At 36.6% G+C, this 12,584-nt stretch overlaps 2 protein-coding genes across 2 annotated transcripts in view; one reads left to right on the top strand and one right to left on the bottom strand.

Moving 5' to 3' along the window:
* The window catches only part of LOC110375042 (filamin-A), a 307,158-nt gene that overhangs the window by 221,282 nt on the left and 73,292 nt on the right, over positions 1–12,584 (bottom strand). The gene's annotated exons all lie outside the window — the stretch shown is intronic.
* On the top strand, positions 1,368–12,426 carry LOC110372413 (MAM and LDL-receptor class A domain-containing protein 1). The gene is made up of 10 exons (XM_021329098.3): positions 1,368–1,590; positions 4,307–4,492; positions 4,837–5,001; positions 5,690–5,860; positions 6,462–6,588; positions 7,817–7,985; positions 8,330–8,456; positions 9,125–9,256; positions 11,183–11,677; positions 12,224–12,426. Exons 1-10 carry the CDS (start codon positions 1,536–1,538, stop codon positions 12,406–12,408), a joined length of 1,812 nt encoding a protein of 603 aa, XP_021184773.3. The 5' UTR covers positions 1,368–1,535; the 3' UTR covers positions 12,409–12,426.

Genomic DNA, 12,584 nt, shown 5'->3' with positions numbered 1-12,584 from the left:
GTTGATTACCCCTTCAATTTATACAACTTGTTACCTACGACTTTTCTCGAGTATCTATTATTTATACTAATATAAAAAGAGGAAAGCTGTAATTTTTGCTAACTCATCGCATCGGATGGTCTCCGAATTTACTGAATCGATTTGAATAATTATTTCACTATTAAGAATCGAAGATCTGCGCTGAATATGGGCTGTTTTATTCGGGTATGGAAAGTTCTCATAGGATGTGGGTGTAACCGCGGGAAAATAGATAGTATACAATATTTGAGTATCTTTTTTACAAGTTTTTGCGAGTTTTAACCTAAATATTCATCATTGTTGTTATTTTGTTGGATTTTGATTCGCATATGTTCACTCCAACGAAATACCTATGTGCTAATATTATAAAGCTTAAGAGTTGATTTGCTTTATGTTTGCTTTCTTGAACCCGCCAGCCTCAGGAACCGCATGTCCCACTGTGGTAGGACCGGAAAGAAGTTTCATACTCTGACCTACCTAGGTTCAATTGCCCCTTGTGTTTTAGGGCATCGGTGATTCATTCATCATGGGAAATTCTACAATTTAAACAATAAAAATTGCTTTAAACATAAACATCTTGATATTTTAATACATTCGCTTTTATTGATTCATATCTCGTTGGATCTATCTCTAGTATTTTTTATTGATAGACCTCTTTTTATCACGGTGGCTTGTTCTCGTCCTCGTTTATCATGGGGCAATCCCAGTAACAAATTGCAGTAAATATTTAAAAATTCATAGAACTCTTAAAAAAATATTATTTTATCATATCCTGACAAATAACAAAAATATTTATCCGTAATTCGATGTGAATCATAAATTAAGAACGCTAATTGCGTTTAAGGGTAAGTTGCGATAAGATAAGAAATTAGCCTCTGTACTAATCTGTTTAATACAAAGCCCCATGGGTAGTTGATAGTATTCAATGGAATATCGGTTGTACGTCTAAAGGAAGCGTCCTCTGATAAAAGTACATCCCGTCCAGGGCAAAGACTATTAAATTAAGCTACATAACTGTTTGGATATGTTTTTACCTAGTTTTGTATGTTATCTGTGAAGTTATATCTTGAATAAATATGTGGCATTCCTTTTTGAAACCCAACCAATTTAATGCAATAAAAGACGTACCTATCCGTTGGTAGGTTAGGTACAATATCTATACGTTGATAGGTATTTAGAAAATTAGTAAATTGTATATAGCTAATCATTCTAGATTTCTCATGACACAAAAAATATGCTATAAAGTTCATAACAACCGACAAATGTTTATTAAGCTTTGCAACGTAGGCATGATCAGTGCCGCTGTACAGTCTGCCATGGTGCATAATCTTTGCCGGGTTTCATGAGAACAATATGCAACAATATAAATGAAACAACATTTAAAATGCGTGCGCACCGACAATCAGTCTAGTCCTAAAATATGAAGTAACATGACATGAAAATTATTTATTGTTTTAAATATATTAATTAAATAACAGAAGTATATTGTGTTACATCGGAATAATTTAAAGTGAAAAATGTTTGTAAAGTGTTTATTATTGTTATTTGTTCTCAGTTTTGTTGAAGCAGACCGTAAGTCATTTTTAGTCGTGTTCTTACCTAATATTTGTTTCAAAATATTCGTTTATATTTACTTTAGATTGGTATACTTAAAACCACCAAGCAAAGTAGGACACTTAAAACACCATAGAGGATTAAAACATACACTTTTTGGTACTTCAATGTATAGGTAGTCTGAAGTGGAGCTAAGTAGGATTATAATGTTATTAACAATTGAAAAAGGCTTTAAAAACAAATATCATTAAGAAATATGCTGGTATTTTTCTCTTTACATTTTCTAATAGGTTTACCAATTTTTGCAAGGTCTCAGGTCCATAAATCTTTACTATTTTTTTAAAGTACCTAATTCTTTTACATTATTTAAGTTCTGGGATGAATTTCAGTATTACTGAATTTGTCTTAAACAACTTAACGTAAGCTTACATGCTGTTGACCGGGCTAAAATTAATGAGAATGTATACTTCTTAAGTTGTTTTGTAAGTTTTTAGACTTCCATAGTGAAGTGTCTTAATATTCAGAAATCTACACTTTTGAATGCTTAGATGGATAGGCAACACCTATATCGGAGTAGACTTATCTTTCAGATGTTGCTTTCCAATGTAAGAAACATTCCCTAAAATCTATTCCTTGATTAGAATACCTTAAATAAATACTCTTCTGTAGCTGCAATGTGTAATTGTATGATAACTTTGCATAGTGAGTGATTTTTGGTTTCTGCCGTTTCCGTTGCTATCTCGGTTGTGCCCATCCGCCTGAAGCTGCGTGGGCGAGTATCGTTGAATAAGAAAAAAAAACTGGATATGGAGTTATTTTGGACTCCTATGATTTTTGTTTTTGTTTTTTGCTTAAAATATAAGTTGTTGGCCTAACTGGATAGCTAAGTAATCAGAAAATTATGTTGTAAAATCTCATGAAAAAAATACGCGACTTTAACGTAACCTTTCTGACGACTTTCTGAGGTCTGACGTAAAATACGTCCCATGAGTACCTAGATATTTTTTTTCATTCATTCCCCTTTTTCTTCTTAGCCTATATTGTCCCACCGCTGGGTAAATGCCTCCCACCTAATCCTTCAATTTACCTTACGACAATAACTTATTTATAAATATACGTTTACGTACGTATTAGAAATATTAATATGTACGTTTATATTTAGAAACACAGAAATCATGACACTGTTTATTTGCCATAGTTAATTGGCTTTCAGATAAGTTTTAATTAATACCTACTTATCTGATGTTCATTAAAACGTGAGTAAAACATGGGATTTCCTGGATAGCCCTTTAGGTACGTCAATATTGATTAAACTATAAACTTCCTCTACAGGAGTACTTAGTTGTTGTTTTGATATGCTAGCAGGTACCTTATTAAGGCCTACCCAATAGTCGACCATAGAGTATTATGTAGCTTTGTGTGTACGTTCATTATTAAATACTAGCTTCTGCCAGCGGTTTCTTCTGCAAGTAGCCTATAACCTTCCTCGATAAATGGGCTATCTAACACTGAAATATTTTTTTTCTAATCGGACCAGTAGACCCTGAGATTAGCGCGTTCAAACAAACAAACAAACTCTTCAGCTTTAGAATATTTCTATAGATATATTTAGTTCGTAAAATGTGGGGCGGTTCGCCCAACAAATGCGGTAACTCTCAGAGAAATTCAGTCGAAATATACGCGGAACTGTAATCAGATCCTGACTTGCCTAGTGCTTCCACCACGTCCTTAGGTTTCAAATGCTATATCGTCGTTTTTTCTTCCATAGAACCTACAAACTTTATTCGGTCAACGGGGATCGTGCCTTAAGACTCGCCCATTACGTTGGATTTTAAGATATTTTATAGTATAAATTAATTGAAATAGTGATTCTTGCTTAAAATGATTGCTGGAAATCCACACCACACCTATATTTCAATTTCCTCCCTAGATAAAAATAGTTACACTCGATTTCCTCTTGATATATTAAAATAGTTGCATGCGTTACCTTTATTATTTACTTTACACATTCAATTATCATAATAAATATGATGTTACTCGGATTATTGTCATGTTTTCCTGTAAATATGTGCATAATGTTTTTCTAAAAGCACCATAAATACCTATATTTTATTTTGTATTTATTTTATAACACTGAATAGTTTGTTTGTTTGTACGCGCCAATCCCTGGAACCGCTTAACCGGTAAAGATGTTGAACGTTGGTCCTAATTTATTTAATACAAAAATCCAAGGAAATTACTGACAAGGTTAAAATAAACAACAATACAAACTTACCTATCTTTGTGTTAAAAACACGAGTTTATAACATTATCAGCCGGACGCATGACTCTTGATGGAACGCATGACATCAAACTTCCGTCCTTGTGGAAATAAGAACGTACATGCAGCTTTTTGTAAAAAACACGCATAAGTTAAACCCCAAATGAATAGATATAGTCTGCCTACTCTTTTCCCGAATGAATAGATAGATCGATAGGAATAGTGCATGTGGCGTTTGGAATATTTTCCGATAAAAATTACAAAACTTTACAATTGCCGCAATGCCTCTTTTCGATGACATCATTATTTTTTACTTTTTGGGAAGATGTCAGATGATCAGTTCCCATATTTTAATCAACAAAAGATTCGTTTTGCTGGACGGTAGTTTGTTGGCTAAAGCTTCATATAAAAAACGAACTATCCGTAAGCAAAATTATTCATTTCTGGTTTATAAAAACAGTTTATTTGTTGCAGATTATCGTTATTACCGTCCCACAGGATCACCATGCGTAGTCCCTCGCATCCCTCACGGCCGCGTGCGACCGAAGCAACGCGGGTCTTTTATAAAATACATCTGTTTTCCCGGATACACGTTAGTGGGGAACAAATATGCCACGTGTAGGGCTGGACGGTGGGATGAACCAATACCTATTTGTGTTAGTAAGTATTCTTCATCTGAAAAAATATATATCTGGTTTATTTTGCTAAAAATAAAATGTGGGTGCGTTTTGGTCATCATCTGCCTAGCCTTTTCGTAACTATGTTGTATGATGCAGCTGAGAACTATTGTTTTATATGGAGCGACTGCCTATCTGACCTTTACAACCCAGTTACCCAGGCAACCCAATACCCCTTGGTAAGACTGGTTGTCAAACTTTGTGTCTAGAAATTAATAGATAACTGAATCCCCTTAAAATGGCAGGTTAACTTAATGAGTATTCAAATAAATATACTTTTGTATTTTTACAAGTATTTTACTAACATGTTTGAATTCTTTTATTAAGAGTCTGGCTGCCCACCTCTGGAAGAAGTAAAGAACGCAGTGACTATCCCGTCTCATAACTCGGCGTGGGTGGTTTACTTCTGTTTACCCGGACATCAACTTGTTGGCTCACCAGCACTGTACTGCGATGGATCACAATGGAATGCAACTGTTCCAGGATGCTATGGTAATACCCACATTATTTACTACCTAAGTATATTTTGCAATATTATGTTGAGACAAGCAAACTAATTTAAGTATATTAAACAAAGGAGGCAATAAATTTGCGATTTTCCCTGCTTTGTGGGTAAATTCTATTGCAGTGGTAATACAGGTTTTGAATTCAGAACAAATTATTTTCCCGCTTTTTGTAAAATGGTTGGTTCAAATCAAATTCATAATAACATAGGTTATTAATATTTTATTTCAATGTACTGAATAATTTTGATTGCGGTTTGTTGCTATTCAGGAAGTTGTCCTGTGTGACTTTATTGATCAGACCGGAATTATGAGTCAAATTATGAAGAAACACGTTTCGCATCGAATTATCGGGAACAAAATGTGGCTTACGCCCTCTTTACTTCCTTTAAAAAAAACCCAGGCTAAACCCCGAACAATGTTATTTAATTATTAAAAAATGGTAGGCAGGTTGCTAATGGTATTTTTCAAATATGTGCAACTGCATATGTACAGTAGACTGCATATCAGTGGTAGCTGTCATGCACCTTAACTCAATAGTAATAAGTACGATTTTCCTATAAAACTGTTACCACTGACCTGAAGTTGACTGTACTTGTGTTAATTTAATCACAAATTTTAACCATATCCTAATATTCTTTTTAAAATGTCGCTATTTTTTAAATAACTTTTAACAGATAACTCTGCGAAAGTGTCAACTTTTTGCGACTTCGAAGACTCGAACGTTTGCGGGTGGAAACGGGATGACTTGCATGACTTCGATTGGCGATGGTGGAGTAACAGGACTCCCAGTTCCTTCTTGCAGACTGGACCTACTTATGATCATACCTACGGGGCTAATGGGACAGGTACCTATGGTTTAGATTTACTGCTGATTTATATCTATTATCAATCCATCCTTTGCTATATAGGTATATCGATTGGGTATGGATTGGAGATGGAAATACCATATTTTATATGGAGGTAATCAATTCAATATTCAATCTCTAATCGAAAATCAACTTATGTTTAAATAAATCCACCGTTAGGCTGTTTATTCCACTCGTAACGAGAAGCGAGCAAGCGAAGGGCCTTTGAGCGCTGTCTTTATATTCTTCTAGAAGTGGTTTAGAGATATTTAGCTCTCTCTCTTTAATTTAAGAGCCCAGCTCTTGTTGTCTTGTTGGTGCAGCTCCTTCCATTTACGCCTGAACTTCCTTATACGTCCCAACCTTCACCTTTTCTTTAATTTGCTTGATGTAGCTATACCTTGGACGACCCCTTCACCTCTTTCCTTTGACTTTCCCTTCCACGATATTTAGCTCACTTTTATTTAATAATTTTGATTATGTTAGAATAGATCACAACTGACAAAATGTATGGCATACTCGTGTAACAACCTACGTATTAAGATTACAGAAGATTTTTAATTGATTTTTTAATTCTTAATGTCTACTTTCCTATTTGCAGGTCACTATATGTACATAGAAAGTACGGGAGCCGTGCCGAATGACACGGCTCGGCTGCTGTCACCAGTGTATGACGCTTCCGTGGCTAAAGATGGCTGCTTCGTCTTCTATTACCACATGTATGGAAGGTGAGTAGACCTTGGTCTTATGACGAGGTACTAATGAAATTGTCCGGGCACATTCATTGGTGAACAAGAAATGTGTACGCGTTGGTGTCAGTCCACTGTTACCTTCAAATAGGGCTGCCATCTCGAATTTCGCCAAACCCGGACAAACATTAAAAAACCCGGACATTTGGCGTAAATCGCATTTTTTCCCCGAACGAGTACGATTTTTTTTAAACAAAATAATACCTAATTTGTAATCCATTTACAAATATACATGTCATATACTTAAATTCAATGAGGTGCTTCCTTATATGAAAAGTGTCCGGGACACTTCTTGAAACCCCGCACGGACGGCCCCCGGACGGCCTCCAAAAGAGGACAATTCCGGGGAAACCCGGACGGATGGCAGCCCTACCTACATAGGTTACAATTTCGCGGATATCCCTTCCCTACTATCCCTACCTACTAATATTATAAACGTGAAAGTAACTCTGTCTGTCTGTCTCTCTGTTACGCTTTCACGTCTATACCACTGAGCTGATTTTAATAAAATTTGGTACAGAGATAGAGTTGACCTTGAGAAAGAACATAGGATAGTTTTTATCCCGGACTTTTGAAGAGTTCTCTTGGAAACGTGATATAACCGAACTTGACGTGGGCGAAGTCGCGGGTGGAAGCTAGTTGTATTATAATCATTGTTTTCACGTAATGTTTCTTACCTACTGTTTGCTACTATAGTAAACCAAAAGAATCATTTGTGAGCATCACAGTATCGCACACCGTTAGAATCTCTTCTTGAGACTTTTGAGTGAGTAAGGTTCAAGGTGTAGCGTGGACTATTATGGTCAGAAATCCTCACTTGCATCTACGGGCGATCCCTTTTAAAATAAACTCGCACTGAGAGCAAAAAAATTGGAATTGACTGTTATGTTACGGTAGTTAAGTGAGGGCCTCTATATTTGGAGCTCTGGGCTGGTTTCCAATAGGAAAAGTGGTAGGACCTAGGTAGGGTTTCATGACGCCTCCTTTACGCGAAGCCAAGTGCGAGGACTGTGGGCCAAGTTTACCTAGCTTCTATTTAGGTTATATCAAGTCTTGTAAAGCAGTGGTATTCAGCTGAATCCGGATAGACTGGAAGCCGATCCCAACATGATTGGAAAAAAGGCTCGGTGGATGTAGTTAGGTTATATCAAGAAGAGAAGATTCTCTAACTAGCGTGATAATCAGCCCGATATTTTTATAATTTCAGGTCTGTAGGTGGTCTCAGGGTCTACCAGAAGCCCGATAGCGTATCCATGTACCAGCTGCTCAGTAAAGCAAGCTCAGAAAACTACACCCTTTTCGAGCAGTGGGGAGACCAGGGCAACGAGTGGTATAGCGGTGTTTCCATGCTTTCTGAAATCAATGAAGATTTTCAGGTTTGTATTGAAGATTATTTTTAAAATAACCAGAAAAAAAATTGCCAGAACGAAGGACAAGCAGTCACCAGTCTTACCAAGAAGTATCGGGTTTCCCTGGTTTGAAGAGCTGAGATAGGCAATCGCATATGAAGCTAAACCTTTTGACCCTAACATAGTTGGGAAAAGGCTAAGCAGATGATGATGACTTTAAATAGACAAGCTTTGTCAAGCAAACAATTTGACTACAAATAGATAAATCATTCGGAGAACAGTTGTAAAAGGCATGGACTGTAGGAGACCATATTTTGTATTTAAGAAATATAGACTATATATACTAATATTAATAAATTTACCATCAACAGATTGTGATAGAAGGCATCAGAGGCGAAAGCTTCATGAGTGATATAGCCATTGACGACGTTTCTATACAGCATGGCGAAAACTGCACCAGAGCCATAAGTGAAGCAGTCACACCACCGTCGATATTACGTGAGTAGAAATCCTCATTTACTTATTAATAAGCTCCCTGTCTCATAAGTTATAAGTGATGCACACTCATTGTCTAACTATTGTGTCTGTATCATGGACAATGAAATGGTTACATATCTATCCACTTCTCTAAACCGCTCTGCCACATCGAGTAACTACAAAGTTCTGAAATTTTGCATAGATTTGAATCCTAAGTTTATTGCTATAACGGAGGTGACTGTATTCTACCGATATTCTATCTAACTGCTTCCCATGAACGGAATGGTTGCCGCACATTGCGGGATGCGATCCGTTTGCTCGTTTTTTTCCTAACTTCTTCTGGATACAGAATTATATGAGGCACGTGAGGTTTGAAATATGTCCTTTGGCAGTCGATACAGTAAATCAGAATCCAGAAAAGCTAACAACCAGTCTAATCAAGGGATCTTAACGAGATTCCCGAGTAACTTGGGTGAGGAGGTCAGATAGCCAGTGGTTCCCTTTAAGACACCGGTACTCAGCTGCATCCAGTTACACTGGAAGCCGATCCCAATACAGTTGGGAACTGATTAGGCAGATGATGAACCGAGGACAACAATACATAGATACAAAATACATAAATGACAACAATACTAGGCATAATATGTTCAGGTAAAGAGCAGATCTAACAAAACCTTTGGTATTCACAGAAGAATCGTGCGTCGGTCGCTGTGACTACTTCGGTGAAGCTAAGACCCCTCGCGGCTGCAGGTGTAATCTAGTCTGTGTGGTCACACAGAACTGCTGTCCTGACTTCTTGGATGTCTGCGATTTTGATGCTAGTAAGTATAGATACAAGATTTTTCTTTCCAAAATTGTCTTCAAGGAGAATTAACAATGTGTTCTTGACTATGTAAGCAAAAGAAGTGAAGATCTACTTGACTTATTCCTAATTGGAGAGGCTTAACTAATATTAAAGTTTCATAACATTTGAATTGAATGGCTGTCTAAAATCTTAGCAGCAAACAAATATCCGTTCGCTTATCACCAAATTTTACCTACTTAACTTAAGAGCGTGTACGCTCGCCGCGCGATGTCAACTTTAGGTAATTCAACGCAAAAAACCGCGCAGACTAGCGTCGCGGCTGTGTGCGTGCCTATCATACTTCACGTATAGTCACACAAACCATTTTGATCCTTTCGAGTGAAATTGGTAGAACAAAAAATATATTATTTAGTAAATAGTTAATAGCGGGAAAATAGTGTAAGTCTATGGATGTCTAAAATATAAAAGCATGAAAAAAAGTCGTTAATACTTACACTCTTTTGAAAAAAAATCGGGCACCTATGAAAACCTTGGTTTTGAGGACTTTCTGTATATTACATACAATTTTCAACAATACTAAATAGTCGACTGATGATTAATGACAATGTTTCTGTATTTTAACCGATTTCAAAAAAAGAAAGGAGGAGGTTTCAATTAGATTGTTTTGTGATTGTTCTCAATTTGATTGTTCTCGATTTCTCAAAGACGCCTGGACCGATTTGAAAAATTGATTGTTTATATGAATGGTCCAGTCCATCCAGACCGAAAAATTGTGGTCAAATAACAACAATTGCCGGAAAGCCAAATATTGGTGAAGAGCTTGGGTTTACCATTGCAAATAAAGTTTTAAGTTATCTATCCTATATGCTTCAAAAGTTATTCGAGATCAAAAGTCAAAATTTGGGTACATCCAAAATGAAAAAAAAAAAATATAGCTCGATTGGTAACAGACATCTGCAATAAGTGATTTCTAGCCTAAGGAGTCCGCCATATTGGATTTAGACTCGCGACACATTTTTTTTCGAGTTATTCATAGCAAGCCCTTTCATTTGATACCCATATCGTAGGAATGCATTAAAAACATTTTTTTCTCCATCTTGGGTATACCGCCATATTGGATATAGAATCATACATTGTCATTAAAACTGAACATTCAAACAAAATTTCAACTCAATCGATAAAAAAAATATGCTTCAAAATTGAGCTTTAAATAAAATAGTAATGTATCAAGATTTGTTGGTCGCGCTTGAAATGTACTCTATTCTCGGTATCCACGGCAGAGGTTATTCACCCTACGCGATGTGACGGAGCGACACATCCTCTCTCTGTGAAGCCTTGCGGCGGTCTGGTTTGAGTTGACTCGCGTGCAGCGTTTTATAGTAGTTTTTGAATAATTTATAAGAAAATAAAAACGAGAGATTAAATTATAATATAAAGTTTATGTTTTAAAGAAAGAGTTATATTACTATAGTAAATAATTGTTATATTAAATTAAGTAAGATAGATAGGTAAAAAAAGCATTTGAAATTCACAATTTTTCACATTGTTAAAATATTTTTTTCTGAAAGATAGAGACCTAAATCAAAAAATGTTTTCAACTAACTATAGGCATGGGGATTTCGTCTATGAGTAAAAAAATAAATATGATTAGATTTGCCACTGTTTTCACATGAATTTAAGCTTCGAAATAGACGCTGAACGGGAATTTTATAAAACATCTGTTACGTTATAGGGGTTTTAAGTATTTAAACTACACAAATTGAAATTTATGTTCAATTAACTATATAGACAGTGAAATTACCTTGCGTTATTAAAAAATAACATAGTTATAGGATAAGTAGTTACTGAGAAACAGTGGTTTGAAAAGTACCATTTTAGGCCAAATGGCGCGCGGTTGACGTACACGCTCTTAAGTACAAAAGTGTTCGTTTTTTTGTCACAGATATCTACCCAACAGCACCGGACACATCTGCTTCAAGTGGACCACCGCCACAGACACAAAAACTAATCGCTACCACCACTGAAACATTACCTCCCACAACTTCTAGTACCACTACTACCACTAAAAGAACCACTACTACCACTACCACTACGACTACCACTACTACTCCTAAGCCTAAACCTACCACCCGTGTAACATTACCTACAACAAAATTACTTACTACAACGACTACTACTACATCTGTTTCGACCACTCCTAAACCTACCACTGCTAGGCGAACTACCACTACTCGTAAACCTACGCCTACGCCTAAACCTACTACTACTAGTACCACTAGTAAGCCTAAACCAATACCACGTAAGGAAGCTACTACATTAACAGTGTCTGTGTTTCCGATGACATCGACAACGATATTGTTGACGTCGACGAAACATGAAGATGTAAAAACTACAGATATGGGCAAGCATGCTAAAATGGTTGCTGAGAAAAGTGAAGGTAAGTTTTTGAGATGGTAATGTCTAGTTAGTTAATTTTGGGTCTTTTATTTGTATACAGTTAAGTCGGTCTACTTGGTATTTGATAAGAGCCATGAGGGTTGATATGGGTCCATGGACGTACTTCTTGTACTCGGAATTTAGTTTTGGACCGCCTTAAAATTTTACTTAACTGTAGGTTAGGTACCCACAACCCGTGGCTAAGCTGTTAACAGACGGGCAGATCGATCGATCATACATAAAGTAGAGCAAATCTTGGTGCAATTGGTCCGGTAGATGGGTGACCGTCTTGTCATGACGAGTTCCTCCGCGTTTCGGCTATCATTTGAACATCTCTGGCGGTCATTACGATTAGCCAAAAGCTAGAAAGTTTGACAACCAGTCTTGCTTAGGGTATCAGTTTGCATGGGTTTGAGGAGAAGGTTAGATAAGCAGTCGCTCCATTTACACTCGGCGGTATCCAGTTAGACTGGAAGCAGACCAAAAAGTCTATGCAGAACTATATATATTCAGAATCTTTTACTTCAGCTAATTTCCTCATTTCCAGGCATGAGCGGTGCAACAGTAACAGTGACAGTCCTACTGGTATGCATAGCAGTAGTCGGCCTACTGTCAGTCGGCTTCGTCATGTCGCGGTCGTCGCGCGGCGTGGCTGCGCTGGCGCGTATCCGTGGCCGTACTATGTCGGACCCAGAAGTGCATTACCTTAAGAGCGATGTTGAAGATGATTAAAATTTATTTCTAGTTTTATTTTTGTTTGTTTTATTTGTAATATATTGTATTGGATTTCTTAATGAGGAAATATTACATACCTATGTATACTATGCATTACATGATAGCTAGTTTATGTCTAGGTATATAAGCTATGCAGGTATATTATGTGACTGCCCGTTTCTTGAGGAAACTAC

This window comes from Helicoverpa armigera, chromosome 26 (assembly GCF_030705265.1).
Source record: "Helicoverpa armigera isolate CAAS_96S chromosome 26, ASM3070526v1, whole genome shotgun sequence".
NCBI lineage: Eukaryota > Metazoa > Arthropoda > Insecta > Lepidoptera > Noctuidae > Helicoverpa > Helicoverpa armigera.
This window is presented reverse-complemented; position numbering and strand designations above follow the sequence as displayed.

Coding starts and splice junctions, on each gene's coding strand:
- LOC110372413 (XM_021329098.3), top strand. CDS start 1,536: ATGTTTGTAAAGTGTTTATTATTGTTATTTGTTCTCAGTTTTGTTGAA. Junction 8,457..9,124: donor CACACCACCGTCGATATTAC/GTGAGTAGAAAT, acceptor TGGTATTCACAG/AAGAATCGTGCGTCGGTCGC. Junction 11,678..12,223: donor GGTTGCTGAGAAAAGTGAAG/GTAAGTTTTTGA, acceptor CCTCATTTCCAG/GCATGAGCGGTGCAACAGTA.